Source organism: Pieris rapae, chromosome 15 (assembly GCF_905147795.1).
Source record: "Pieris rapae chromosome 15, ilPieRapa1.1, whole genome shotgun sequence".
NCBI lineage: Eukaryota > Metazoa > Arthropoda > Insecta > Lepidoptera > Pieridae > Pieris > Pieris rapae.
The window spans coordinates 3,691,185-3,718,380 of NC_059523.1; the positions used below are offsets into that span (position 1 = coordinate 3,691,185).

Here is a 27,196-nt window from a genome sequence, read left to right on the forward strand (position 1 = left end):
TATCTTAATCTGAATTCTATAAATCAACGTTTCTTTTTTATCTTTCACGACTAAAGCACATTTGTTAAGAATTTCTAATTTAGAGATAAATGTTTTTTTTTTTTTTTTTTTTTTTTTTAAATATAGCATTACGCTGAGCGTATAGCCACCGACAAAGGTAAGGGAAAAGAACAATAAAGAAAAAGAATTTTAGATCGAACAAAAATTACATAGGATAAGGGATAGGATCAGCAGGTTATAAAACTATTTCTAATTCAATATACTACTAACTACATTATGGAAAGTAACAACTAAGAACAGTAATTAAAATATATCATATAGAAAATTATTTGTATACAAAATATACATATACTTATAGTTTTATATTATTTATATTAAGAAATAAACATAGCTTTTTATATACATTAGGATTTAAAGATGAAAGCATAACAGGAACAGATGTAGGTAACGGGATACTGGAAGAAGGATCAAGATGATCGAATAGCATGGAGTGGTTATACCGAGGACAGGACAGAATGATATGATTTAAATCACCAATATTCAGCCCACATTCACACATTTCATTATCTATAATATGAAATCTGGTAAGGTGGGCTGGGGTACACACATGGCCCAATCTCATACGAATAAGAGACGATGTTTCCTTTTTGTTAAATTTCATTTTAAAAAACCATGGCTTCAGTGGTATTGTGGGCTGTATAGATGAGAAATATTTACCCTTAATTAAACTGCTCTGAGTCCAAAGGTCAGTCCAAGATTTTTGAAGAAAAGAAGCAGGAAGTGAGGCCAAATCATGATAATAATTTTTATATGAATTGGCATCGCCATTCTTAACAGCTTCATTTGCTAGTTGGTCTGCTATTTCGTTACCAAAAATACCAGAATGTCCAGGTATCCAACCAAATGACACAGACAACCCCAATTGTTTACATTCATACAGCAAACCCCTAATCTCAATAATGATAGGAAAAATTAATTTGTTTTTTAATGGATATTTTTGGAGAGCTTGAAGAGCACTAAGTGAATCGGTGAATATGATTGATTTCTTAAGTTTCTTACTCAAAACTAGTTTTAAAGCTTTAAAGATTCCGTAACATTCCCCTGTGAAGATTGAGGACTCTGGAGGAAACTTTATTTTTATTGTAGTTTTACTTTGTAAGTGAAATATTCCTATGCCTACAATACCAGACGAACCGTGTTTAGAGGCATCTGTAAATATATAATTATTGTACTCATGGCAGTGTTGCTCACAGAAATAATTAAAAGTAATCCTTGCGTGGGAATCGCCCTTATTTATACCAATATTAAATCTAATGTCTGGGGAACTAGTTAGAGATTCATAGTTGGTTCCAAATAAAGGGTGAGTTGTCAAGGTGTGAGTTGGAGTTTGAATATTGATAAATTTATTGAAGCTAACGATGAGACAAGGTGAAGATTTATTTGACCAGTAATTGGAAGATGTCAACAATTGAGACAGTTCTTCAAGCTTAGAACGGAGAGGATGGTTGGTATATTGAAGGGAGCGAAATATGAATTTATCAGATAAATATTGTCGCCTAAGATATAATGGGGCATCAACACATTCTACTTGTAAAGCATTAATTGGACTAGTTTTCATAGCTCCTGTAATAAATCTTAATGCCTTAGACTGTATATTATCTAATTTTTTAAAACGGGTTGTATTTCCAGGAGATAATAAAAAGGTACCATAGTCTAAAATACTTCGGATTAAAGCGTTGTACATAAGTTTCATACAAAAGGGATGGGCACCCCACCATACACCGGATAAACATCTAAGGATGTTTAGGTTTCGCTCACACCTATTAAAAATGTAGTCACAATGATGTACGCCAGATAGCTTAGAATCTAAAAACACACCGAGGAACTTTACAGAGTTTTTAACAGGGATAATAATACTACCAAAATACACAGTGATCGGAGGAGGAAGTCGCTTTCTAGAAAAAAGCATGGCAACACTTTTAGTGGGGGATATTTCAAGACCATTAGTATCAAGCCATGTTTTTAATAAATTAAGAGAATGAGACAGTACTGAGCAAGCAATGGCCGGTGATTGATGAATGGAATAAAGTAAAAGGTCATCAGCATACTGAAGAATACAAATCCGATTTCCAAAAGAAGCTTTCAAATCATGGGTATAAATATTATATAAAATGGGACTTAATACTGATCCTTGAGGAAGACCTCTCCATAAGGTTCTAGTTACAGCAGTAGAGTCTTGTGAAATTAGAGTGATGTGTCTTTCATATAAATTATTTATGATAAAATTTGATAACATTACAGGTACATTTAAATACTGTAGTTTTTTATGGAGAACTGACAACACTACATTGTCATAAGCAGATTGTACATCTAAAAAAGTGGCAACAACAGAATCATTCCTTGAAAATGCTAAATAAATGTCAGTGGTAAAGATGGCAATACTGTCCATCGTGCTCTTTCCTCGACGAAAACCAAATTGACTGTCGCAAAGTAAATTATTGCTTTCTAAAAACCATTCAAGACGAGTTTTCACCAAATGTTCACAGAGTTTTATCAAGACCGAAGATAATGCAATAGGACGATATGAATTTGCATTGGAGGGATTCTTATTAGGTTTGAGAATTGGTATAATGATCTGGTTTTTCCAGCGTGGAGGGATAGAACCGGTTAACATGATTGTATTTATCAATTTCAGGAAATATTCAAGACTGTGGTCGCCTAAATGAGAGATGAAAGAATATGGGATTCCATCTTCACCAGGAGCAGAGTCTATAAGGGAAGATAGTATTCCTTTAAATTCATACATAGAAAATGGACTATTGAGACCAGAGGGGTTTAATGGCATCAGAGGCATAATTATTCTTTCAGGAACTGTAGTAGGAGCAAGTCTGTCGAGGAATTGATTAGTTAATGAATCGGGGAAAGAACCAGAGGTTTCAGTAAAAGCACACCTGAATCTTCTAATATTACGCCATACCACTGAAGGACGGACATTAGGGGAAATAGAGAGGCAAAAAGTTTTCCAGCTATCTGCTTTTTTCTTTTTGAATAATAAACTAGTGGTCTTGAAAGCATCTGTAACCAGATCAAAATTTTCAGATGTACAATTCTCATAATATTGAAGCTCAGCTTGTTTTCTTTTTTTAATAGCTTCCGAACATTCTTGATCCCACCAAGGTGGAGATGGAATGAAGCCCAGAGCACCATTTTTAACTGGAAAAGTTTTGTCAGCTACCTCTATAAATAATTTAGTAAATGCATCAGCACAAATTGATTCTGAACCATGTGAGATATTAGGAAGGGAAGTCATCTTTTTCTCTATAAGGGTTTTAAAGGTATCCCAATCAGCATTATTAAGTCGATATTTTAGTCTAGGAGAATGTCTAAATGTAAAATTAATATGAAAAGGAAAACTAAGAAGTAAAGGGAAGTGGTCACTACCAAATGAAGAAGAGAGTGTAGACCATGAAATAGTGGAAGCTAAACAAGGAGTACAAATACTTAAATCAGGGACACTTGAGCCTTCATTGGGAGTGGTCCGCCGAGTCACAGAACCATTGTTGAGAAAGCAAAGATTATGTGAGTCTAACAGTTCCATCAATGAAACTCCGTATGTATTGGTTGTTGAACTGCCCCATGAACTATGTTGACAGTTAAAGTCACCTAATAAGATAAAAGGCTTAGGGAGAGAAGAAATAATAGAGTCAATTTCAACAAAGATAGAAGAACTTGGATGAGGGATATATATTGAAACATAGCAGATATTATTAACAATAGCAGCAATAATTGAAAAATCATTACTATGAGAAGGAATAGGAAAGAGAGAAAAGGGAAGATGATGCTTGACTAGTAAGGCAACCCCACCATACCCGTCAATGCGATCCTCACGGAGACAGGCATAGCCCGAGTACCTACATGGAGTACCTGGTTTTAACCAAGTCTCCTGTAGAGCAAAGATAAAAGGTTTATATTTATTTATAAGATAAATAATATCACTTTTCTTAGATGAAGCACTTCTACAGTTCCACTGTAGAGCTGTGGCTTGCTTGTCCATTATTAATATAATTTGGTAAGTTAACGATAGTGTCAATTAAAGGAGCAGCGTTGGACGGTGAAAGAATATTAGACTGTGATAAAGTGTTAATGAGAATTTTAATTAGGTCTGCAATAGATTGTAATGTCAATTCATTATTGTTGTTTGGGTTTAAACCACAACCATTCCTGGGTAAGGGCATATCATAGTCTTTAATTAATTCATGTTGTGTATTTTTGTCATAACCTTTGGATAGTTTAGGAATATTTTTTGGTTTAAGAAAAACAGTCTTTTTGTAAGTATTACTCAAAGACTGTTTACGTGTCTGTTCATTTTGAGGAGTAGAAATTGTGGAAGCCCCTACATTGGAAGAAGAAAGTAAAGCATCAGCATAAGACACTTTAGAAATCGGTGCATGAATTTTTGATGCTTCAGCATAAGAAATACAGCTCTTGGCCATAGTTTCTTTGATGGCTTTTTGGCGATTAAACTCTAAACATTTTTTGCTTGTGGCAAAATGGGAACCTTGACATAAGCAGCAGTATGCATCATCCTCTAGGATAGAGCACTGATCAGCCGTGTGGTCTTGACCACACTTGAAACATTTTGGTTTTGATCTACAAATTGCTTTCACGTGACCAAATCTGCAACAATTGTAACATTGTATGGTGGGGAAAATGTAAATATCAACTGGGAGAGCAGTGTAGCAAATAAAAATTCGCTTAGGAAGTACTTGTCCATCAAACGTAAGAACCACAGTCTCAGTAGGCTTAAATTCACTGCCATTACTTGCAGTGATACGCCGTCTCATTCTTCTAACTTTTAAAATTGGACCGCATCCAACAGGTAAATTAATATTCTCCTTAACTTCTTCATCTGACCACTCAGCAGGTATGCCTCTTACAACACCCATACGGGTCACAGTAAATGTTGGGATAAAAACCTTATACTCGACTGATTGTAAAGCAGAACTATTTAAGAATGAATTTGCGTCTTGGTAATTATTAAAAGAAAGAGACAGTCTATTACGGCCAATTCGTTTTAAACTTCCGTTAACTATATTATGTATAGAGTTTCTTTTTAAAAAACGACCAAAAGCAATAGGATGGACTGTTACATTGTCATTAGGAGTTTGCTGTATCCTTTGCACATGTACAACATATGGTGCTGCATCACTCGCCTGATATGTTAAACGAGCTACAGATTCTGGTTTTTTATTAAACGAATTTAGCTGTGACTCCGTGAACAACGGAGCAGTACTAATTTGGGTATTGGTATTGGATAAAGGAATGCAATAACATTCATTTTGTTTAATTTCCTTGCCCTCATGTTTCTTATTACGTTTTTTTTTATGACAATGCGAGCAATGTTTATTTACATTGGCTCTCCGTTTTCTAGCACCACTGCTAGATTTTACTGATCCGTCTGTTTCCATGCCAGACTCATCATTAGAAATAGTTACAACATATCCAACCCCAGGGACTTCTCCGCCCCCAGGGTCATCAGGCGGCTCCATAAGGAGCAAAAGTATATAAAAAAAGAAAACTTACCAATAAATTATGAATTAATTACACTATTAACTAAAACTAAGAAATCACAAATATATATACATAAACTACACTAAACTACTAATCCTAATCCAACAAACAAAATAAAATTTTAGTTAATCGAAAAACGCGCGCGTTCACGTTCGTGTTTCCCGCCCTTTTTTTCTCAAGAGATAAATGTTGTTAGTACATCAACATTACTTCATTAATATCCGGTATACGAACTTTAATCTTCGAAACAAGGTATTTCACTTAATTTTAATTTAACTAAGTAATCAGCTACTGCGTAAAGCGGTTCATTTCTCTTGTTAAATGTTAAACCCTTTAATCCAGCTGTATTAGATACTTTATCATAAACGTATTTGTATTTGTTATACACGTACACTCCTTTACTTGTGCAAATGTACGCCCTATGATATATGTCAGTGGTTAAGTAATCAACTGTGTACATTTCATGTGAGTTTATAGCTCTTGTTCCTAATTTAACTCTAAATAACTTCTTATCAATTGTGAAAAATATGTTGTCGTCGTTATCTATAACGAATTTATCAACTTTAACTCCACGCAGTTCTCTTACTAAAGTGGCATATCCATCTTCGAACTTGTATGCTTCTTTATTCCTATTTGTAAAGTATAACGCGTCTCTATAATAGAGACTTCTTATATCATCTTGTATTGGAAGCCTTTCTACTAACTTTTGATCATTTATTTTAAAAAGTCCATCTGCACCACCAACGTATACTTTACCGTAGAATTGATCTATTGTAACAGCAGTTGCATTACGAATACCATGTACGACGTCTGCTTTCTTTGTAACGATATCCAGATAGCCCAAGACTTTTGAAGGTTCTTCAGATAAACTTTCGTATGTGAAATACACATTATTGTCATTTCTGTTTAAAGCAAGGTCATGTAGGTGGTTTATACCATCTTTGATTATATCAAGGTTGAAATATTTTTGGTCGAAATCAATTCCACGACATCTCTTGTCAGCGAAGGCAGAAGTAATTAACGAAATTATTAGGAAGGCCTTCATTGCTCTGGAAAATTTTTGAGAAACTATTAGACAATAATAAACTGATAAACAGATAAAAGTATGTATTCGTAAAATAGTGTACAATACAATAACAATAGATAATGGTGTTTGGTCGTGCATAAAAATTTATAATACTCCTAACTGCTCTATGTGGTCACATGAGTATATATAATTTCATTCACGTTCGTAGTAATCATACTACTTATATTTCATAATCATGATTTTACAAGATCCCGCTTATATAATAATACTAAATTACAAGATACCAAATAAACTTTCTATCTTCTATCTCAAAGAATATAGGGTAATAAAGTTCTCAGATAAAGTGTTAGTTTTTATTTAAGAAATTTAAGTAACATAATTACTCTTTAATATATGAAAGTAATACAAAATTATTACTTTACTAGCAAGGGTTTGGGTAATTTAAACATTTCTTTATATTTCTATTTAAAAATAAATTATAACTAACTAAAATAAAATAAAACAAAACATTTTTATGTTATTAATCAATTTTAAATAATTTCGAACTAACCTTGATTCCCAAGGCAAAGTGCAACGAACGAACTAACGAACGATATTTGCGCACAACAGATACTACGTAACTGACAGTAACTTAAGTATGTTCATGTAATACGTTTCTGAGACATATAATTGAATGCCTATTTGACCTTTTGGCACTCAAATCTCCGGTCGAGTTTACAGATTATTTTAAATATAATTTTCGGAAAGTAGTATCAGACGAACATTACAAGTACAATATTAATTATGGTTTATCGAACTCGGCGTAAGGAGGACACAGTAGTTTAGATTAAAAGCACAGATATCTAACTAATTAGTATATTAGGAAAGCCATTGAAATAACTTTTTTCTAAAACTATTCTTGTACTATCATATTACTACACTAAGTTTGATTTATAGACGAGCCAACTTCATAAACGAGCTTTAATTGATTTGTTGTAGTCAAAAGCTGTACAGATAGTGAAAAGGCTTTGGAGCTAAATGGAAATCTTCTCACACACAGCAAGACATTGACTTAGGCAACATTAAAGAAGGCATCAACAATAGGCAATAGCAAATATAAAAAAAATCAGACTCTACGAAATATTTGGCAAAATATCTGCTAATCAGATGGCAACACTGTACAAAAAAAAATGTTGACACTACAACTACTGTACTTGGTCTGTGTATTGAATATTGTATTGTACAGTGTACTTTATAGTCAATTGTAGTGTTTGAAATTGATTACAGCTGTTGTGTGATCAACTGATTAGGGCAAACAATAATAAAAGTTTAAATATTGTATAAACTATGATAGAAAAACTAAAGTATATATGATAATTATTTTTAATAGTTTAGAAGATAACTATTGTGTTAGTTTTGTGTTGCTAATATCTGTATTCCGTAGTATCAATACTACTCTAGGGTAAAGTACTTGCGAAAAGCCGCAGGAAGTATGTAAGTAAACATATTTTTAGTCTCGGTATTTACTAGTCTGCCTTATTAAATATTTGTTACATTTTCTTGACATATCCACTGCAACTAACTTTGCCTCTATCATGTTATAATGAACAATAATGCTGTTAAGCAGAGTCAATGATCTAATACTATTAATCTAATGAGTTGATAAATCCTTAATTTTTTAAAATAGGAAATTACTTTTATTGAGTTTAAGTTAAACATTATTTAAGGAACTTATTACCCATAATATAATCAACATCATTTCTGCTATAAGACTATACATGGTATAATGACAGAAAATATGATGAAGTTGATTCACCCATATTATGGTTTGGTAGTTTATTTCTTATATATATACTAAGCTTAATTTTCGTAATTTAAAATAATATAAAGGTGTACTCATACCATGTGATATCTTATCTAAACTTTCCCCTCATGTTTGTTTTTTAATTAGTTTAAATTATTTATCAAAACAAATGTTGGCTAAGGTACTGCTATTTTAGTTCTACTACTAAAATAGCAGCGCCTCAGCAAACATTACTACTACTACTTTACTTTTACTTACTTTTTTGTACACTAACTAGGTATTACAATAAAGTATGAATATCTTTAAAACATTTAGAAACTATTACTACTACACTAAGATATTTAGAGATATTCACATAATACTGACATACATATTTTGATAATAATAGCACAAAATAAAATCTAGATAAGATATAATTTTTATCTAAATGTATAATTTTTCATGAAACTTACTTGAGTAAATTTAGTTAATAAGTAAAAGATACTGTTATCTACACCTCAAATATGAAAACATCTACTTTTTATTAATGGAAACTCTAACAAAGTATAGTAATTTATCACAAACAGGCCATTGTTTTATGAAGTCTATAAAAGGACACTGGGCCAACTACCAAAGTTAAATTATTTCTTAGGAATATTTCAATGGCTATCCATTGTTTAAGATGGGCCTGTGTATAATCCATTTATATATTTTGCCTGTTATCTGGGTTCTCAATACTTCTGGTATTTTGAACTGAGTCCAATCATAAAATTGATAATCACTATGATAACTCCAAAATTATATTAACTAGGATTTGGTTGTGGTACAAATAGGAATTGTTTTTTTTTTCTTTTTATTTAATCTAAATTTGGCTCTTTGCTCTACCCACCACAAGTCTTTTTTAATGCCATAAAAATGGTAAACCCGTAACTGAGTAGTTAAGGTGTACAAGCCATACCTAGACCTAGACACCTACCTGTCTACCTAGACATTTAGCTTATTCAGACTTTCTTAGTATTATAAAGCCCTAACTCGTTGCAATTACTCCACAAGTAGGTACTCTCTTCAACAGTTGGATAGCATTAATTTGTTTCATAGCAATGAACATTTCATTATTTCACTTATATTCTTTGTTTTACGCGAGTGGCTAATACGGAGTACCAATAAAATCCTCTATTATAAAAAGCACCCCAATGATGCTGGAACCTTACAAAAGGATATATAACTTTTGCTACCTTTTTAATTGTGACACACATAATAGATACACAATATTTTTTATATAAATATGAATTATACATAGATAAAAGATAACATGACCAGTAAGTATTAGATATGTCTTGTCAGAAATAATGAACGCACGCGCTTATATTTTTCATTTTTAACCAAAGTATATGATTAAAAGGTGGTTAAACATTTTATTGTACATTATGTTTTTTATGCCTATTTTATAGTTTTTTTATTGTTTTTCAGATGGTTTACGGTATGCCGAAAGTATGGTATCGGTCGAGGCGAAACCAAGTGGTAATATTAGTTGTGATTGTGTTCTCTTTATTATATTATGTTTCATTAAATAACACTTTAAGGGAACCAAATCTTGATCTAACGAGAAGGTAAGTGTTTTTATAATATTTATGGTTATAGTGCATTTGAGTAATTTTAGAAATACGTTTTTAGTATGGGTACCACACATCTAACAATAACTGTTAAAGAATATGTCGGAGCACTGGCGTTACTGTCAATTGTCATTATCATTATATATCACAGAGCTCAGCTAGTGTAAACTGTAAAACCGTTAATAATTGTGGATTATGCGCCCACGCCCTTAAAGAGTACCAGTAATTTAATATTTTATGGTACTCCGTCATTTACTATGCTTTAATAAAAGTAAACCTTTTTATTAGTAAATCATTTATATTGTAGATAACAACGGCTTGTTTATTATTAGTCAGTCCGCAGTCGTGCTATATCGGAACTGAAAACAGCTAACATTTGCAGAGATTTTACAGTATTTAATGCAATATTTTATTTCATTTTTATATCATACCGAATGTAGTTTGTAACCATTTATTATGTATACTTCCGTAAGTATTTAATTTTAATAGTTTACAAGTCGCTCTTTACGTGAAAATCCTTTTTTTTTATATAAAATTCATTATACTTACTAACGGTATACAAAAAATATATTTCATGACAAACCTACAAGTGATACATAATTTCAAATTAATATATTCAAATAGATAAAACATATTAAGTCATAACGGTTCGATACTATAGTGTGTACTGGACGCTGTGGTATTTAAAAAGCCATTGGATTTGACATAGAAATTTATCTGGCGCTAAACCGCAATTTTGAATCTTACCCTAAGATCAACAAAATCAAATTACCCTCTTTTGTCTCTTTCAGTCTATTTGTATTTACATATTATGTATAAGGTTTTTCTGTTTATTAGATAAGTATCAGTTGCTTAAATAAATTCGTGTTGAATTTAAAATTGTAGCTTATGTAGATACATAAATCTATTCTTAAAATATATGAAGACCATGTAGTTTTAAAATGGATCACGAGGTATTGCTGAGTCCTAAACTGATATGGTGTATTAACACAATGTTCTGCCCTCTAAGCATACTCTGCCCTCAAAGGCCCGCAACGCACACACTAAAATGAGAGTCTATAGGCTGCAACGACTGCGCATTTTGGCCTTCCCGTAGACTTGTATGCTATAATATATAAAAAATTGAACCATTTAAAGTAAAATTTGTGAAAAACTAAACGAAAAGTTGGTTATCAGTATTAGGTTCTGCGGCATATGGTGACACTGTTATTGATAAGCGATATCGATTCTAATAATGCAATGTGGTCATAGTGACTCGATATAAATGTTATTGAACGCCGGTACTTTGGTTTGATAAATGTTTTTATCTGATATGACTATTTTTTGTGTGGTACCTGTATATTTAAAGCGATGAAAGTAGGTTAAGGCATGTTTTTTTTATTATAACCGGCCAAGGCTTTAAGCTGATATTACCTTTTCTTTGTTTTATAAGCTACATATAATCTAGAACTAATATACAGACTTCGAACAGACTTTAAATACTCAAAGATGTTTTTCATAAAGATTCGATGACCTGTTTTTTAGACCAATAATTATAGTACAGTTTTGTTAAAATGACAAATGTCTTGTATATGAGAAACAAAAGTTTAATTATGGAATCGCTGAGTTATATAATGTACTAAATCGCGTTTATTTAAAGAAGTTGTTTAAGAATATTCCGTAAATAAGAAATATCGTGTGTAAATTTTTGCATTTTTATGAATTAGATTCTAGAAGCTTTTTTTCGTATACACCTTTAATTATTATTTATTATCTGAACTTGCCTTATCTACATGATTATGTATTGTTTATGCCCTAGATTGCACTTCTAGTATTTTAATTTTATCGCTTAAGTAGTTTTGTTGCTATTATTTTTAGTTCTAGTGGTGGTGTTAAGCAAACTAACGTAGCTAAGTTGCCTGTCAAAGATGATTCACCCTATAACCAAGATGACAGGTAATGTATGTGCAATATACATACTAACTACTAAGGGTGAAATATATAAAGCGTTAGAGACTTAGCTTATAAGCATAGAACATTTGGCTGATATGATGGTTTGAACTTAGTACATAAAAAAAAAATATAACATGAGCTAAACGGGCAGAACGACGAGAAAGGGTTTAATGTGGATGATCTGATGTTTAGTACGGCCGCCCATAGACACTCACATTGCCAGAGAGCTCACAAGTGTAATAGTCTAAATTCTTTGAACAGAGGATATATAAATTCTATTCCTGATATTATAGTGAGCATGTAAATGCAACTTAATCTCTTGGATCGCTCCACTCCTACTCCCTTCTACGTCTACTCCCCGTCCCTTTTTTCTGCATATTAATGACATTTTGCAAACTAGCAAAATTCATAGGTAAGCGGATGATATCATTAGCGATGCAGGTAGTTCTCAGACAGTTGTCGATCAATACCGGAACAGACTGGTGTCTGAATTGGAAATTTTTGCTACGTGGAGTAGTCCAACTGGTACTAAGTACTAACTAGCACTATTCCAATTTAACCCCAAGAAGATAGCATTAGCTATAAACATCTTCAGTACCAATGCCTTTCACTTGACCGTTTACAACGGAAGAGCCGTTCTAATTATCGATCCCTTGGCGTTGCGTACAGATGTTGGGTCTCTCTGCATCTTCTACCGTATGGTAATAGATTAATACCTCAAGTAGAGTTTTATCATCTTGTATTTCCGAACCAATACAACTCAGGGTCAAGAAAAAAACCTCTTTAAACAGCCGGCAATGCCCTCGCGAGCTTTCTGAGCTCACTTAACAAGAGTTGAGCCTCCTGCCGCCGCCGTTGAAGTTACATAGTGAGAATGAAACAGAATCAGTTAAGCTCTAAGCTTTATAAATTTCACTCTAAGAGACAAAATACACAAGCTAATAGTGTTTAAACAAAGTTTAGTAAATAGCCGGTGAAAGACAGTTCAGAAATATTGTTATTTTCTGTTAGATTTTGGATTTTAGTGTTCTTTTAAGCCAAATATAAAATATAAAAAGAGAAACTAAGGTCCACTGTGATTAAGTTGAGAAAAAGAATGAACGAATTTGAGGTTGCAGCAGTGCAGTTTTACGTCATTACAGTTTGATAGTAATCGATCCAATACCATGAAAACAAGTTAGGCATTTGTTACTTTCGACAATTAGTTGTTATATTTGGAAAAAATCATATTAGTTCGTATGATTAGGCCGGTTTTCTTTCCGCACAGACTATTAACATGCAGTCATTTGTTAAAATACATGCATGTGTATTTTGTCTCTTGGTGATGGAGTGTGTAAACTAGGTTTTGCACGTTAAAATTATTGATTACAACAAAATGGTATGGTTCGTATATTTTTAAAGGTATGATTTTTTTAATTACCTTTAGGACCCTAGTTAAACTCAATAATTGGATTTATAATGTAATTGAAGTTTTAGCATGCATTTGCATTTTGTATGTCTATACGTAGACTTTGCCTGGGTTCCATATTCAAAATTAGATTCTCTCCCTGAAATTCTCTGATTTTTTGCCTGGTAATGAGACCTTTAAGGTTAACTTATTGAAAATACAATCTATGGATAACTGTAACCATTCAATCGAGTATGACATTTAATTTTCTATAAAAACGTGAGTCGTTGCGCTCCGAGTGTTTAAAACTAAACGATAAACATAGCAACGACGAACGCCCACCAATTCATTTACTACATAGCTTTTATGTAGTAAATAAATTGTTTGGAAAATGCATTCGAATTTCAAGTTCTTAATAGACTATCGAATTGTATATGGAACATAGGTGCATGATTTGATATTTATCTTGGCATGATTTGTTTTAAGTGTATTTATTTTTGTATTTTTTTTTTATTTCAGACAATCTGTGGCAGAGTGAGTATTTTTTGTTAGCAAAATATTTTCATTTCACTAAATTTCCATTCTACATAATAGCGGCAGTTACACACATAAATCATTTTAATCTCGTAATATTTTAGAAATTTTCCTTGATGATATTTATAATCAAGTTTATGTACACTATTTGGCTAACTTGTATATTACGTTACTGTCAAAATCTCATTAGACATGTAGAAATTTACATTAAAAAAAATTATAAGACATATATATAGTTTCATGATCAGTTCTTTAAGGAAAGTTTGTTTAATAACACATCTTTCTCATTCTCCATTTAATAAATAATTTTCAAAGTTTTCATTGGTTTGACCCTTTTAAATCATAATGTAACATTTCATAAATTACGACGCAACCGATGTTTAAATTATGTCTAATGGTAGTTTCATAATAATAAAATGATATACAGCAGAGAACAGAAACATATTTTTTATCGACTGGATCTGAATCTCATTATAAAGTCTGTCTGTATCAACGGGGGGAACGCATAACCTACCAAACTAAGATTTTTTAAAATAGATTACGTGAAGTTAAAGCTGAAGTGAAGAAAGCTTTGGTTATATAATTCTTTATTGTCGAAATATATTTATTGTTAAAGAGTTCGTTACAGTGTTGCCAACTTCTGCATACAGCTAAATTATCCGTTAATCCATAATGAGCGACTCAGTATGGCAGATTCATTTTATTAACAATTTTAATTTTAGATATATAGAAAAAAGACTGGAGGACTCCTTAAGGGAGGATAAGAATTCGGGGTGTGAGATACCCAAGTTAGACCCCTTCGCACCGGAAGTGACTAAATTCGATAAAGATTTACCTAAAATAGTTTGCTATGGCGTGGATTGGGTCAAATGTTATGTAAGTATATTTAAAAATAGCTTTCATTGGATGTAATTTATTCATATGTGCTTGTGCACATAATTAAACGACTAATGCGCTCATCTCCTTTTAACATATCCTAAATACGGTTTGACAAAAACAGACAAAATACATCTTTTCGTGATAAAATAATGACAGAGTTTAGATGAACATTGCAAAATGTGCTTTATTTGTTAAATAAAGTTGGAATTACAATTAATATAATGTCCTACGCCCAAAATACGATTTAATTTAACCTCTATGTGGAACCAGCTGCCCACTGAAGTATTTCCGAACCAATTCGAATTAGAGTCCTTCAAGAAAAGGGCGTACCAATTCCTAAAAGGCCGGCAGTGCGCTTGCGAACCCTTGGCAGTGTGTGAGTGTTCATGGGCGGCGATGTCACTTAGCATCAGATGAGCCTCCTGCTCGAAAAAATACCTGTCAACAATTACATGGTATACAGCATACATACAGAGTGCAATGATTAATATATCTATTTAAAACTGTGAGTGTTTCAAAAGTGTTAGCCTAGTGGCTTCAGCGTGCGAGGTCCCTGAGGTCGTAGGTTCGATCCCGGCCCTGCATCAATGGACTTTCTATGTACACATTTAACATTCGCTCGAACGTTAAATGAAAACATCGTGCGGAACCCGCTTGCCTTAGATCCAGAAAGTCGACGGCGTGTGACAGGCACAGGAGGCTGATCACCTCTGATCATGATATAGAAATCTGAGGCCCAGACCTAAAAAGGTTGAAGCGCCACTGGTTTATTATTGTTCTATTTTTAGTTGAACGAATGCAAAGTAGTACCAGAGATATTGAGGACAACACGAGATATTATATGCACGTATAATGATATAGTTTACGAAAGTGACGCTAAATACACAATAGGTCCGTCCATTGAGATACGTGGGGCTGATGTGTATCCGCTCATTAAGAGTGATCACGTGAAGGTTAAATGTACTGGAACGCATGAAAATAGGTATGTTGTATTTTTAGTCTGATAAATATTCTATACAGGGCTTCATAGTGAGTCAACAGATTGTCATCAAAAATCCTGAGACATTCGCACGAATTATTGAAGAGCCCAAATTCTAATTCGCGTGTGTTTTGTCCATGCATACGCCGTCCGGGGACCGATCAGTATACATAATAACATACATACAGTACATAATAAGGAAAAAACATATACGTAATAAGCCAAATATTGTTTAATCGCAATTTTTCTGTTTCCTTCCTTCCTTATGATTATAAATTCATATACAGTCAAATCTGTATTAACGACATCGAATTGACTTCTCGAATTTGGTCGTAAAAACCGATAGTCGTAACGTTGTTATTAAAAACCTTATACAATAGAATTCAGCCGGGACCTTTGATTCCGGCCACTGTAATCGGTATGTTGTTCTAAACGATGTCGTCGTAAACGGTTTTGACTGTATAATATTACTGTTCGTTTGTCTCGCTAAAACTCGAGAATGGCTGGACCGATTTGGCTAATTTTCATCTTGACGTATTTGTAAATTTAGCGAAGGTATATGTGAGAAACATGTATAATATATAATATAATTACTAAAATAATTACGTTTCCAATTAGTTTCTAGCTTCAAAACATTTGTTGTCTTTTATTTTTTTTAAGACAATCTTCATTACACATTGAAAAGGTCTACAGAAAGTCCGTGATGGTATATGTCTATCTCTTATGGATAACCCACATTTTTATATACAACGTTCACAGATTTTCTGTACTGTATTTAGTATCAGCATTGCACCTGTGCGAAGCCGGGGCGGGTCGCTAGTTTAACAATATTCCTTTGTTTTAGCATTTTACCAAGCAAATGGCTTGGCCATGGTATAGGATTCCGATCAACAGTCCACCCTAAAGTCCCGCCACCGGGTCGAGAGAACACATATGATATACTGTTCTTAGGATTCGATTCAACGGCAAAGAACGGATTCATAAGACGCATGCCCAAAAGCTATAAGATCGTAAACGAATTACTTGGAGCAACTGTTTTGAATTCGTAAGTGAATCTGTAAACTTTTCTCTGATATTGAAGAGATTTTATAATTAGTATAGTTGCGGGCCTAAACAATTTTTGTTATTCTATGTGTGTTATACACTGTTTTGTTATCTGTATTTGTATATTTCAGCTATAATATCGTTGGGGATGGAACGCCGGCCGCTCTGTTCCCATTCTTAACTGGAAAAACCGAATTGGAGTTGCCAGATGTAAGGAAGAAAACGAAAAATAATTTTAGTTTGGATGATATGCCGTTTATATTTTATAGGCTTAAGGATGATGGGTAATATTCTTATTTATAATATATCGCATTTTGATTATGTGGGTAGTCATTATATATATAATCTTTTACTAATTTATCAAAAGTTGAGCCTATTTCTGGACGTATATACCATTTGATTTAAATTCTTAGTTTATATTATAGGGATGATTTGACGCTAAACGATCACAGTAATATAAAATATTTTTATACCGTCTGAGAAACTTTGTGGTATTTGAGATAGCAGTCCTTAAATACCCTTTTTGTTATGTTGACAACACTGTTACGACATTATGTTCGTAATGATCTTGATATAGAAAAGTTCGGCAACGCACTCGCGAGCCCTCTGGTAATGTGAGTGTCTATGGTCGCCGGTAATTATATTTAGCATCAGGTGAGCCTCCTGCTAGTTTGCGCCCTACATAAATTAAAAAAAATACATGTTATATTTTCCCATTGATTATCGTAATAATGTTCAGGTATCGTACAGCCTATTTCGAAGATATGCCGTGGATTGGTACTTTTCAGTACCGATTCAGAGGGTTTGTACGCCAGCCAGCTGATCACTACCTACGAGCGTTTTATTTAGAAGAATCTCAGAATGGAAAGAAATGGGGGAGCAAGTCTAAGAGATATTGTGTAGGAGACACGCCGCAGTTCGAATTGATGTTAAATATAACTGATCAGGTAAGTGATTTTATGGTCAATTCGACTTAGGGTCCTTCAAGAATAGAGCGTACAAATACTTAAACCGGCAACGCACTCGCGAGAGGGCTAGCATCGAGTGTGCCCATGCCAACATCATTAAAAGTATTTCATATGGTATATTTATAGAATGGTATTAGATTCTACCACGTACCCTTAACCAATTACAATATTATAAAATTATTAACCATATTTTTTGATATTTTAAAGATTATTGAGTAGTTAACTAGTGGCATCAGCGTGCGACTCTCATACCTGAGGTCGTAGGTTCGATTCCCGGCTGTGCACCAATAGAGTTTGTGTGCGCATTTAACATTTGCTCGAACGGTGAAGGAAAATATCGTGAGGAAAGCGACATGTCTTAGACCCAAAAAGTCGACGATGTGTCAGGCACTGGAGGCTGATCACCTACTTGCCTATTAGATTTAAAAATGATCATGAAACAGATTCAGACATCTGAGGCCAAGACCTAAAGAGGTGTAGCGCCACTGATTTATTTATTTTAAACTAAAATAAATTTAAAACGTTTAGCCCCAGAACCTTAAAAGCGGCTTTACATAACTAATACGATATTTATCAGTAATCACCAGCTCTGGTATCACTGGTGGTATTAAGCGCAAACGAATGCCATACTAAAATTATTAATTAAAAAATAAAATATTACATATAGCATAGACAATATCCCTACCAAATTCGCTTTGAATTTATAAAGATATCGTTTGTGTTGGATTCAGTAGATCAAGTATTTGTTAACGGAGGTCTGTGGCAGATAGGTTCTGGCCCTGGTATCACAAACAACCTTCTTTCTCTCCGCCATCGCACATTTACCCTAGTTTTTGAAGAACTAGGGTTGCTTACCACTCCTCGCAAGAGTTTAAAGTGGTACGCCAACTGTGGGTGCTGTCTTGTTTCTCATTTATTGTACCCCACCATCCTTGAGGCAAATGATGTTGGGTACATAGGGATACAGACAGGACATAACCGAGCATACTTCTCTTGTATTCCTTTTTTTTTTTTTTTTTTTTTTTTTTTTTTTTTTTTTTATGAGGTGGAAATGCACTTCTGCAGGCCCGCATCAAGAAACGAACTTAACGCGGGGACTGTGGGGCTGGATCTACACTCAAAACCCTCTGCTATTCAGAGGGGTAGCGAGACCCTACCCACTAAAACCACCTCAGCCCATCACACGCCCTTAAGATGGGCCCTCGGGGTTCGCTAGGCATTCTACCCAAGGGACCCGGGCTTATATCCGACATAGAGAGCTAATCATGACCTGCGGTTCCGGGCTACTCGAGGTCGAGCCCCCAACCTTGAACTACCGGTCCTTCTACAGGCATCCCCAGACCTCTCCCTCAGTCGCTCAGCTGCCTCCTTCTGCAGCATTACATGCTCACAGAAGGAGACCATTGCACTCCAGGCCTCCTCGCTCCCTAGCATTGCTATTATAATGCCCGGTAAAGTGAGGTCCGCCCCTATAACCGATACCAGGTCATGACGCTCCCTTGTCCAGGTGACACACTCAGCCACAGTATGCTCCGCCGTGTCATTTGGAGCGCCGCAGTGGTGGCACAACGGATGTATCTCCCTTCTAGGCACCTTATGAAGATACCGACCAAAGCATCCATGCCCAGACAATATCTGCGATAGCCGAAACGTCACAGCACCCCAATGTCTATTCACCCAGTCTTTTAGGACTGGGCGGATTGCCCCTACCGTCAATGCACCAGCGCGGGGCGTAGCAAGATCGTCAGACCACCTTTTAAAAAGAATGTCTCTGGCATGACGCCTCACATGCCCCGCTATTTCCCCCCATGTGAAAAAGAATGTTGAATTACTTGACCACTTGTAATTACCACTCTCGGCCTAGAACGTATTGCTACGTTCTAAACCTACACAGTTTCCTTTCCATAGTTGCCCACTGCATACTATAGAAATTCAACCGTGCCCACCATGTACGGTTTAAGCACTCGCCCGGTACCGTACAACCCTACCAAAGGCCGAGGATAAATTGAAAACTTATCCTCGAACCGGGAATCGAACCCAGTACCCCTCACCATAGCGGCCACATACAAAGACCGCTAGGCTATGAGGCCCTTTTCTCTTGTATTCCTAAATAAGTTCAATTATGTTTCAGTTCTTCAAGTTAGACGGTAAAAAGTTTGGTTTCACATTCATTGCTGATATCACACACGATGATTTTAACATGATACCGACGGCTGATGATGCGTTAGCGGCCTTTTTGACTGATTTCATAGAAAAGGGAAGAGGAAGGAACACAATGCTTTTATTGTTTGGTGATCATGGACCTAGGTAAGTTACCATTATATTTTTATTAAAATGTATACTTTCTGGTTATTTCACATTTTTACATTCTTTGTTCTTGTTCTTCCATACCATATCGAAATTTGTTATGCATAATTGAACTGTTTTCTAGTGAAATTGTTTTTAAAGGGACAAGTATTACGTACGCAGATTAACTGCAACGCCCCTCTCCCCCACCCGCCATCTTGTCAGCAATAGTAAGCAAAGCTTTCAAAAATAATAGTATATAAACGTATTATTTTTTTCGTCGCAAATGCATTTCGTTTTCTAACATAGATAAAGGAGTTAATATGTGTAAAAAAGTAAATAATTACTATTGACATAATTACCAAATAAGAAAATAAAAGACCTCTATAGTGCTGACATACTTGAAAATTTAAAAAAAAATACGATAGGTAATTCGGTCTGTAGACTCACGGTGTTGATGATATATATATATAGTATTCCAACTGCCGTAGATGAAGTGGGTATGCCTTAGACCAAACATGGTACTAACTCCCGGTACTCTGTCCCTAAATAAATGTAAATGTTATGCTTTTGTACAGCGACCTACGTTGCGACATCAGCGCTACAGATATTGAAAACTTCATCAAAATTTCATATAAAAACTTTGGCAATTGAACCTACGGAGTCCTCCAACTTTAATTAAAAATATACTAGAACAAATAACTTTCCATATACAAAAGTATTTGTCGGAACAATGCTTAAGGCCTTGTCCAAAAAGGGCGAATTCGCCGCGAATCGTATCGCGCGAATTCATACGCGCGTTAGTGAGATACTAGGCACCGATACATCTGTGACATACAATGACGTAAAATGACATAAAATGTTACGGGTTTGCCTACTGTCCCATAAAAATATATATTTAATCATTTCAATCGTTTTGTTATAGATACGCCCACGTGCGCGACACATTACAAGGCAAATTCGAAGAGCGGTTGCCTCTTATGGCTATACGTTTACCTGATGACCTCGTGAAAGAAAGGCCGGACGCACAAAAGAACTTGGAACGTAACGCCGAAGTTCTGACGACGCCCCATGATATACACGCAACAGTTTTGGATGTTATGGATATGAGGAAAGAGTGGAATCCTTATAAGATTAAGGGTGCGGACTTGAAGCGTGGTTTAACGTTATTGGAACCGGTAAGGACGGATGTATGTTTTGTCTGTAATTTGTGGTAAAAGTTTGAATCTATCTCGGCGGTATGTAATAGCCAAAATTGTTGTTTAAAACTTCGTATTCGACTGCACTCTTCTATTCTAACAAATTAATGATTGATGAATCGAACCTTAGACCTCTTTCTTCCGTCTTAAACTACGAAATCACATAGATATTTGATGGGATTAAAAATAATGTGGACGAACCCTAACGTCGTTACATAATACGCTGTTTAATATTTTGAAAACCATTTTATGACACTAATGAATGATAACAATTATATTTAATTTTGTTATCAAATTCAACATTTATAATTGTAAAATCCCGCCAATACACATCTTTAGACAAGATGGCGTCGCACCAATCTATGACGTCCTATGCTTGTAAACACCTATTTAACGTCAAGTTTTTATCATTCTCAAACAACACATATATTTTTTAGACTGACGATATTAAACTCCAAAATAGCATAATGATTAGACAGGCGATGATATTATTTACAAGCGTCCTACGTAATTGTTGATTCAACTAATCTGTGACAGATTTGTGTCGCGTGACCAAAATCAATATTTTTAATTTAGTTTTTTTATAATAATAATTTACGAGTTATTTTACTCCATAATATTTTTGAAGACATGTTTAATACAGATTCCTCTTTAGCTTTCATACTACCGTTTTTTTTTAATTTGTGGCAATTAAAATTAGTGTTATAACCTATAGATCTCATCAAACCGATCCTGTAGTGAGGCGGGAATCGAACCCCACTGGTGCTCTTGTTTATCCTGGGAAGAAGTGGACAAATCTGATCCTATGTTCACGAAAACTGGGAAGGCTTTGGTGGATTTTATTAATTCACTTACAGAGGAAGCTAGGTTAGTATAGGTATAATTAAAAATATGTACATAGTTTGTGTTTGTCTTTGTGTTGGCTAGGTGGCATCAGTTTCCAAACCTCAACTCTGAGATCGTAGGTTCGGTTGAGCACCAACGGACTTTATTTTTTCTTTCTATGTACGCATTTAACACTCGCTCGTATTCTCAAGAAGAGGACGGAGTGTGTCAGGCAGAGACACTAACTAAAAATATTTATTACATATAGAAATATGATGTCCAGACCGAAAATGTACAAAAGTGCGTGCGTACAAAGTTCACATGTCAGAAGTGAAACTTCTTTGTAAATTAATTAAAGCCCCCAAAGATGATCTTGTACCAGTATATGATCACTCCATATATTTGTATATCTATATTCACACTAGATACATGCTATGAATATAAGAAAATATGCGTTGACTGACAAGACGCTATGCGAAAGAATTTCCATCTAAAGTTCTAATATGTAACTACTAAACGAATACATCAACCAATAGCGTGTATTTTTTCTCACTCTCTCTCTCAATTGGTCTCAATCGCTCTCCCTTTTCTTCAACAAAAACCTTTGATTTTCGTTAATCTAACCGGCATGTTCTAAATGATGTCGTCGATGCGCAAACCTTTCTCCCACTCCCTTGTTTAATGTTCAAGAAATTTGTCGGTATGTATATCGCGCACATTTTTGTTCGGGTTATATTGGGCCAACTGAACATTAGCTTTATCGGTGACAGCATAACGGTGTCAACTATTTTAAGTTAATGTTGTAATTTTGTATTTTTCTTGTAATCAATATTTTTAAAAATAATTATGTGTATAATTTTTTCAGATCAAAATGCGTTCCGCGAACTCTTCAAAGTGTTCAGTGGTCGATGCGTAAGCGGCCTAATAATGGAGTACTAACATTCGTGGCCGCTAAGGATATGGACGGATACGTTGGCAAGTTCGGAAAACAGATGAATGCTGATAGAGAGGACTATACCGTTAAGGTAATATTTATTGAATAAAAAAAATGGGGCTCTAAGAGGCAGGAGGGTCATATTGTCAGTTATCGCCCCTCATAAACATTTACGTTGCTGGCCTTTAAAGAATTTTGATTTTTCCTTGAACATAGTTTTTTATTACTTTAAACTTATTAAAAAATAAATCAAACATCAAAAATGTTGCTTTTGTCTATCATTCTTCTCAACTCCCAAACAAATATATCCATAGTTAGTAGTACATAGTTCTGGTGGCGGGAACAGTTCGTTTCAGACGGCAGAATATGCCTGCTTCGAAATACTTTTCAGGCTCATACAGTCTTTATCATAAACCTCCTTATACCTTGTAAATTAAAGCAAAAAAGAAGAAAAAAATTTTATTACTACACGCACAAATCAACTTGGCAACTCCATAGAATGTGCCCCTCCCACCACACCCCACCGCCTACCGCTCTCGCCCTTGACGCGTATGATCAATAAATTAAGTTCAGTCCCTCATATAACACGGGTAATCCCCTATATACCACCGAGATATCACACGTTATATTACTGTAACATGTACCTGTAGTAACTGTACATTTGTAAAGATTTGTACACACTTTTCTCCTTCATTACATTATTTTTTTCTGAATACTCCATAAAAGTTAAACATCAATAATTTCCGCATCGTTATATGGGGTTAACAAGCGCTTTGTACGAGAATGCTCCCACAACGCGTTTTCTATACCGTGTTATAGGATTACTGGATGTGCTGAGTATAATAAGTAAAGATTTTTGTTACATAAATATTAACCTCAATTTCAGGTAACAGTCAACCCCAATAATGGCGTGTATGAGGGTTCTCTAATTTATTACAAAACAGAAGATAGATTCGATATCGACTCGAGAGATATATCAAGGATTAATGCGTAAGTGAAATTATATTATTATGAACGCCCGCGTTCTATATCTGTGGTCATAGATAAAACAATGATAAGTACATTTTTCAGTATGACTATAATAAATATATGGAGTGTTTAATATTTGAATAGTGCCATCAAAATTTCTTAATAACTGCTTGTCCCATGGTCACAGATATATAAGTCATACTTCAGAACATTAAAAAAAATCAGTGGTTCTACAACCTTTTTAGGTCTAGGCCTCAGATTTCTGTGGCACACGGCATCGACTTTTTGTGTCTAAGGCAAGCCGGTTTCCTCACGATGTTTTCCTTCACCGTTCGAAAGATCGTCAAATGCGCATATAGAAATACAGTTCTACGGGGATCGAACCTACGACCTCGGAAATGAGAGTCGCACGTTGAATCCAATAGGCAAACAGTTTACTTCAGAAGTTAATTGATTACTATTAGTAAATTTTTTGTACGTTTGAATTTTTTAACCTTAAAAGGATATAGTTTGTATGTCTCACTTACTTCGCCGGCTCTGCGACCCAAAAAGTCTCTTTGCCTCTGAAATGAGATTCTGCTAGCGCCACATGTATAGTTTTAATTTTAAGTTGAATACTAAGACAAGGACAATACAAATAAAATTTTAAATTTTAGTTTTATCTATCTTTGGATATATAAACGTAACTAGCAGACTCGGCCAAGCGTTGCTGTGGCTAAGGTTTTTGTTATATTACATAGTAGTAAATTAATCAAGGGAAACCGTAGGAGAACTTATGTGAAACGTTGGTACCACGACACGGACCTAAACTAAACTACCTTTAACTCAGCGCCATCTGTTAGAATTGTATCAAATAATAAACAAATGTTAATGTTATCGTAATTTTAGTAAGGATGCCTATTTTTTTTGAAAATGAAATATAGCCTATGTCACTCAGGAATGATGTAGCTTTCCAACAGTGAAAGAATTTTTCAAATCTGCCAAGTAGTTTCGGAGCCTATTCAATTCATACAAACAAACAAACAAACAAAAAATCAAACCTTTCCTCTTTATAATATTAGTATAGATAAAATATATATTATTACGTTTCAGATACAACAACGAACCCAGTTGTATTAGTGCGACGCTACCTCATCTAAATATGTATTGCTTTTGTAAAGAATTTCTTTAACCTCCATTGTCATATAATCGGTAATAAATCGCGTCCTATATTCTGTTAAGTGCCTTTCAATGTTCGAATATCTAAAGAACTTAAAAAAGGATAAAAATTGTTCACATCATATTAAGTAACAGTTATAAGTGTGTTTGTAACATAACAGCGGTAAAAATGATCTATGAATGATCCTGAAATAAACAAATCTTTTCATAAAATGGGAATACCCTTACGGACAGTTTAATATCTTTCTGGGATTTAACGTGATTGAAATAATCCAATTAATTGTGGGTGAAACCGCACAGCTCAGATAGTTTATTTTTTTTTCTGTCTAAATATATAAATATATGTATTTTTGTATGGAAGAAATAAACTCAAATGTCCAGTACATTTGAGTACCGATTCCAATGTTTTTGTGTCTATTGTAACAGTCTATATGTATTTCGAATATACTTATGACCGGCAATTTATTTAAAATTAGTTTGCTTGGACATATTAATTATGATTTAAGCAACTAAATTTACTTTGAATAATTTGGTACTTGATTAGTAATATTTTAAAACTGCTTGCAATTAATGTCAAAATATTCATGTGACTGACACAAAATGATCGGCGTTAAATTAAGATAAAGATGTTATATGAAATTGGAATTTGTAGCGAAAGAATTTCAATTTTAATTGGGTACAATATATTTAAATGAACTTAAAAAAGTCTGTATTTATATAGTTTAAACTTTAAGCGCAAGATCCAGTAAAAAATAGAATCTTTGATGGTTCCATACAAATCTCTGAGTTTAACATTGCATATTTTTTATTTAAATATCAGAAGAAAGATTTTAATGTGTCAAATCGAATAGCTAACGTTAAATTGATTGCGTCAAAATACTAAGATTATAATAAAATAATATTACCTGTAATTGTTAACCTAATTTTAAGTAAAACTTCCAAGTTAAAGACCGTAGTGGACATTAAGTATTAATTACACACTACGCGTATTTAAAATTCATCCTTATGATTAAGCATAAAGCCTACATTTCCGTGTAACCTCCTTACGTTTGATGAATTACGTTTAGTCTTTACGTTTGCGTTAGCGATTATGAACCGTATTAATAGGTTATACAGGTAACTTTCAAAGGCGTCATCAACCTTTGCAACAGAAGTTGTCTAAGTGCTTTTATCAAGCCTGGAATAGATAAAAATCGTAATATAAAGTGAGTGAAATATCAAAGTGAGTGAGTTTACGCGATTAAAAAATAAAATCACTATGTCGCTTTATACAATGCGGGCTTAAAATACTTTTAATTGTCTTAAACATAAACATGATACAACTATTACCATTGAGTATAGTCAGAATCTATTAAAACGACATCGAAGGGTCTACATATTCATAGGGTCATATTTGGTCGTAATAGAATTCAGGCGGTACCTTTGATTTTGGTCTATATAAACGGTCCTAAACGATGTCGTAAATGGTTTTGACAATTTTTTTGGATAGTATATTTTAATACAGAAAAACACGACAATTTGAGATTAGATTAAAATAATTGCAATTTGTTATCAAACAAGGGTAGGAGTATACCAGTGAAAGAGTGAGATTAACGTGACGGTTTGTGGTATTAATAAGATTTTAGGCCCTATTCTAAAACGTCACAAAACCTAGTCTCATTTCAAAGCATTTTTTCTTGAAGTAATTTGACACGTGGACTACATTGTGACTTGGGCTATTAGAATATGGATCTCATCTCAGTTTTCTAACTCAAAAACTTATTAATTTCTTTAAAAATTATTATGTAATAATATATGTATACCTACATAATAATAATAATTAAAAATAGAAAACTGAAATAATTTAAAAAGTTTGGTCACTGTAGCAGTGTATTTGTTGAAAGCGTACAATTTTTCATTAAAATTTGAAAAGTCAAAATACAGCTTAGACGTAGGTTTTAATTTATAATCGTCGGCACCAAAGAGGCGTGGTTATAATATACGGATAACAAAATTTTATAAGCAAAATATTCCACGATTTTCATGTGAATTGTAGCTTAGTGCCAATTAAAACGTACAACAATTAAAAAATTAAGGAAAGCATTTAAAAATGTCCGACTTCATTTATACTCTGATTTTTAATTACGGAG

At 34.0% G+C, this 27,196-nt stretch overlaps 2 protein-coding genes across 7 annotated transcripts; one reads left to right on the forward strand and one right to left on the reverse strand.

The window, feature by feature from the left end:
- Window positions 1-42: 42 nt before the first annotated feature.
- LOC110994929 (ommochrome-binding protein) lies at window positions 43-8,996 on the reverse strand. Of its 3 annotated transcripts, none has more exons than XM_045631326.1 (3): window positions 8,834-8,996; window positions 5,760-6,620; window positions 43-91 (listed from the first exon to the last, which is right to left on the reverse strand). In XM_045631326.1, the coding sequence occupies exon 2, from the start codon at window positions 6,614-6,616 to the stop codon at window positions 5,807-5,809; it is 810 nt and encodes a 269-aa protein (XP_045487282.1). In that variant the 5' UTR covers window positions 6,617-6,620; window positions 8,834-8,996; the 3' UTR covers window positions 43-91; window positions 5,760-5,806. The 3 variants fall into 3 exon arrangements, with proteins under 3 accessions (XP_045487282.1, XP_045487281.1, XP_045487280.1); XM_045631325.1 differs by lacking the exon at window positions 8,834-8,996 and adding an exon at window positions 8,640-8,725; XM_045631324.1 differs by lacking the exon at window positions 8,834-8,996 and adding an exon at window positions 7,149-7,359.
- On the forward strand, window positions 7,846-25,683 carry LOC110994905. Of its 4 annotated transcripts, none has more exons than XM_022261834.2 (15): window positions 7,847-8,071; window positions 9,831-9,970; window positions 11,831-11,908; window positions 13,812-13,826; window positions 14,549-14,702; window positions 15,494-15,687; window positions 16,529-16,729; window positions 16,860-17,012; window positions 17,468-17,675; window positions 19,828-20,003; window positions 20,908-21,160; window positions 21,897-22,048; window positions 22,872-23,031; window positions 23,827-23,930; window positions 25,002-25,683. In XM_022261834.2, the coding sequence occupies exons 2-15, from the start codon at window positions 9,831-9,833 to the stop codon at window positions 25,078-25,080; spliced, it is 2,067 nt and encodes a 688-aa protein (XP_022117526.2). In that variant the 5' UTR covers window positions 7,847-8,071; the 3' UTR covers window positions 25,081-25,683. The 4 variants fall into 4 exon arrangements, with proteins under 4 accessions (XP_045487274.1, XP_045487275.1, XP_022117526.2 ...); XM_022261826.2 differs by lacking the exon at window positions 7,847-8,071 and adding an exon at window positions 9,684-9,762; XM_045631318.1 differs by lacking the exon at window positions 11,831-11,908 and having other exon boundaries at window positions 7,846-8,071.
- Window positions 25,684-27,196: the final 1,513 nt, after the last annotated feature.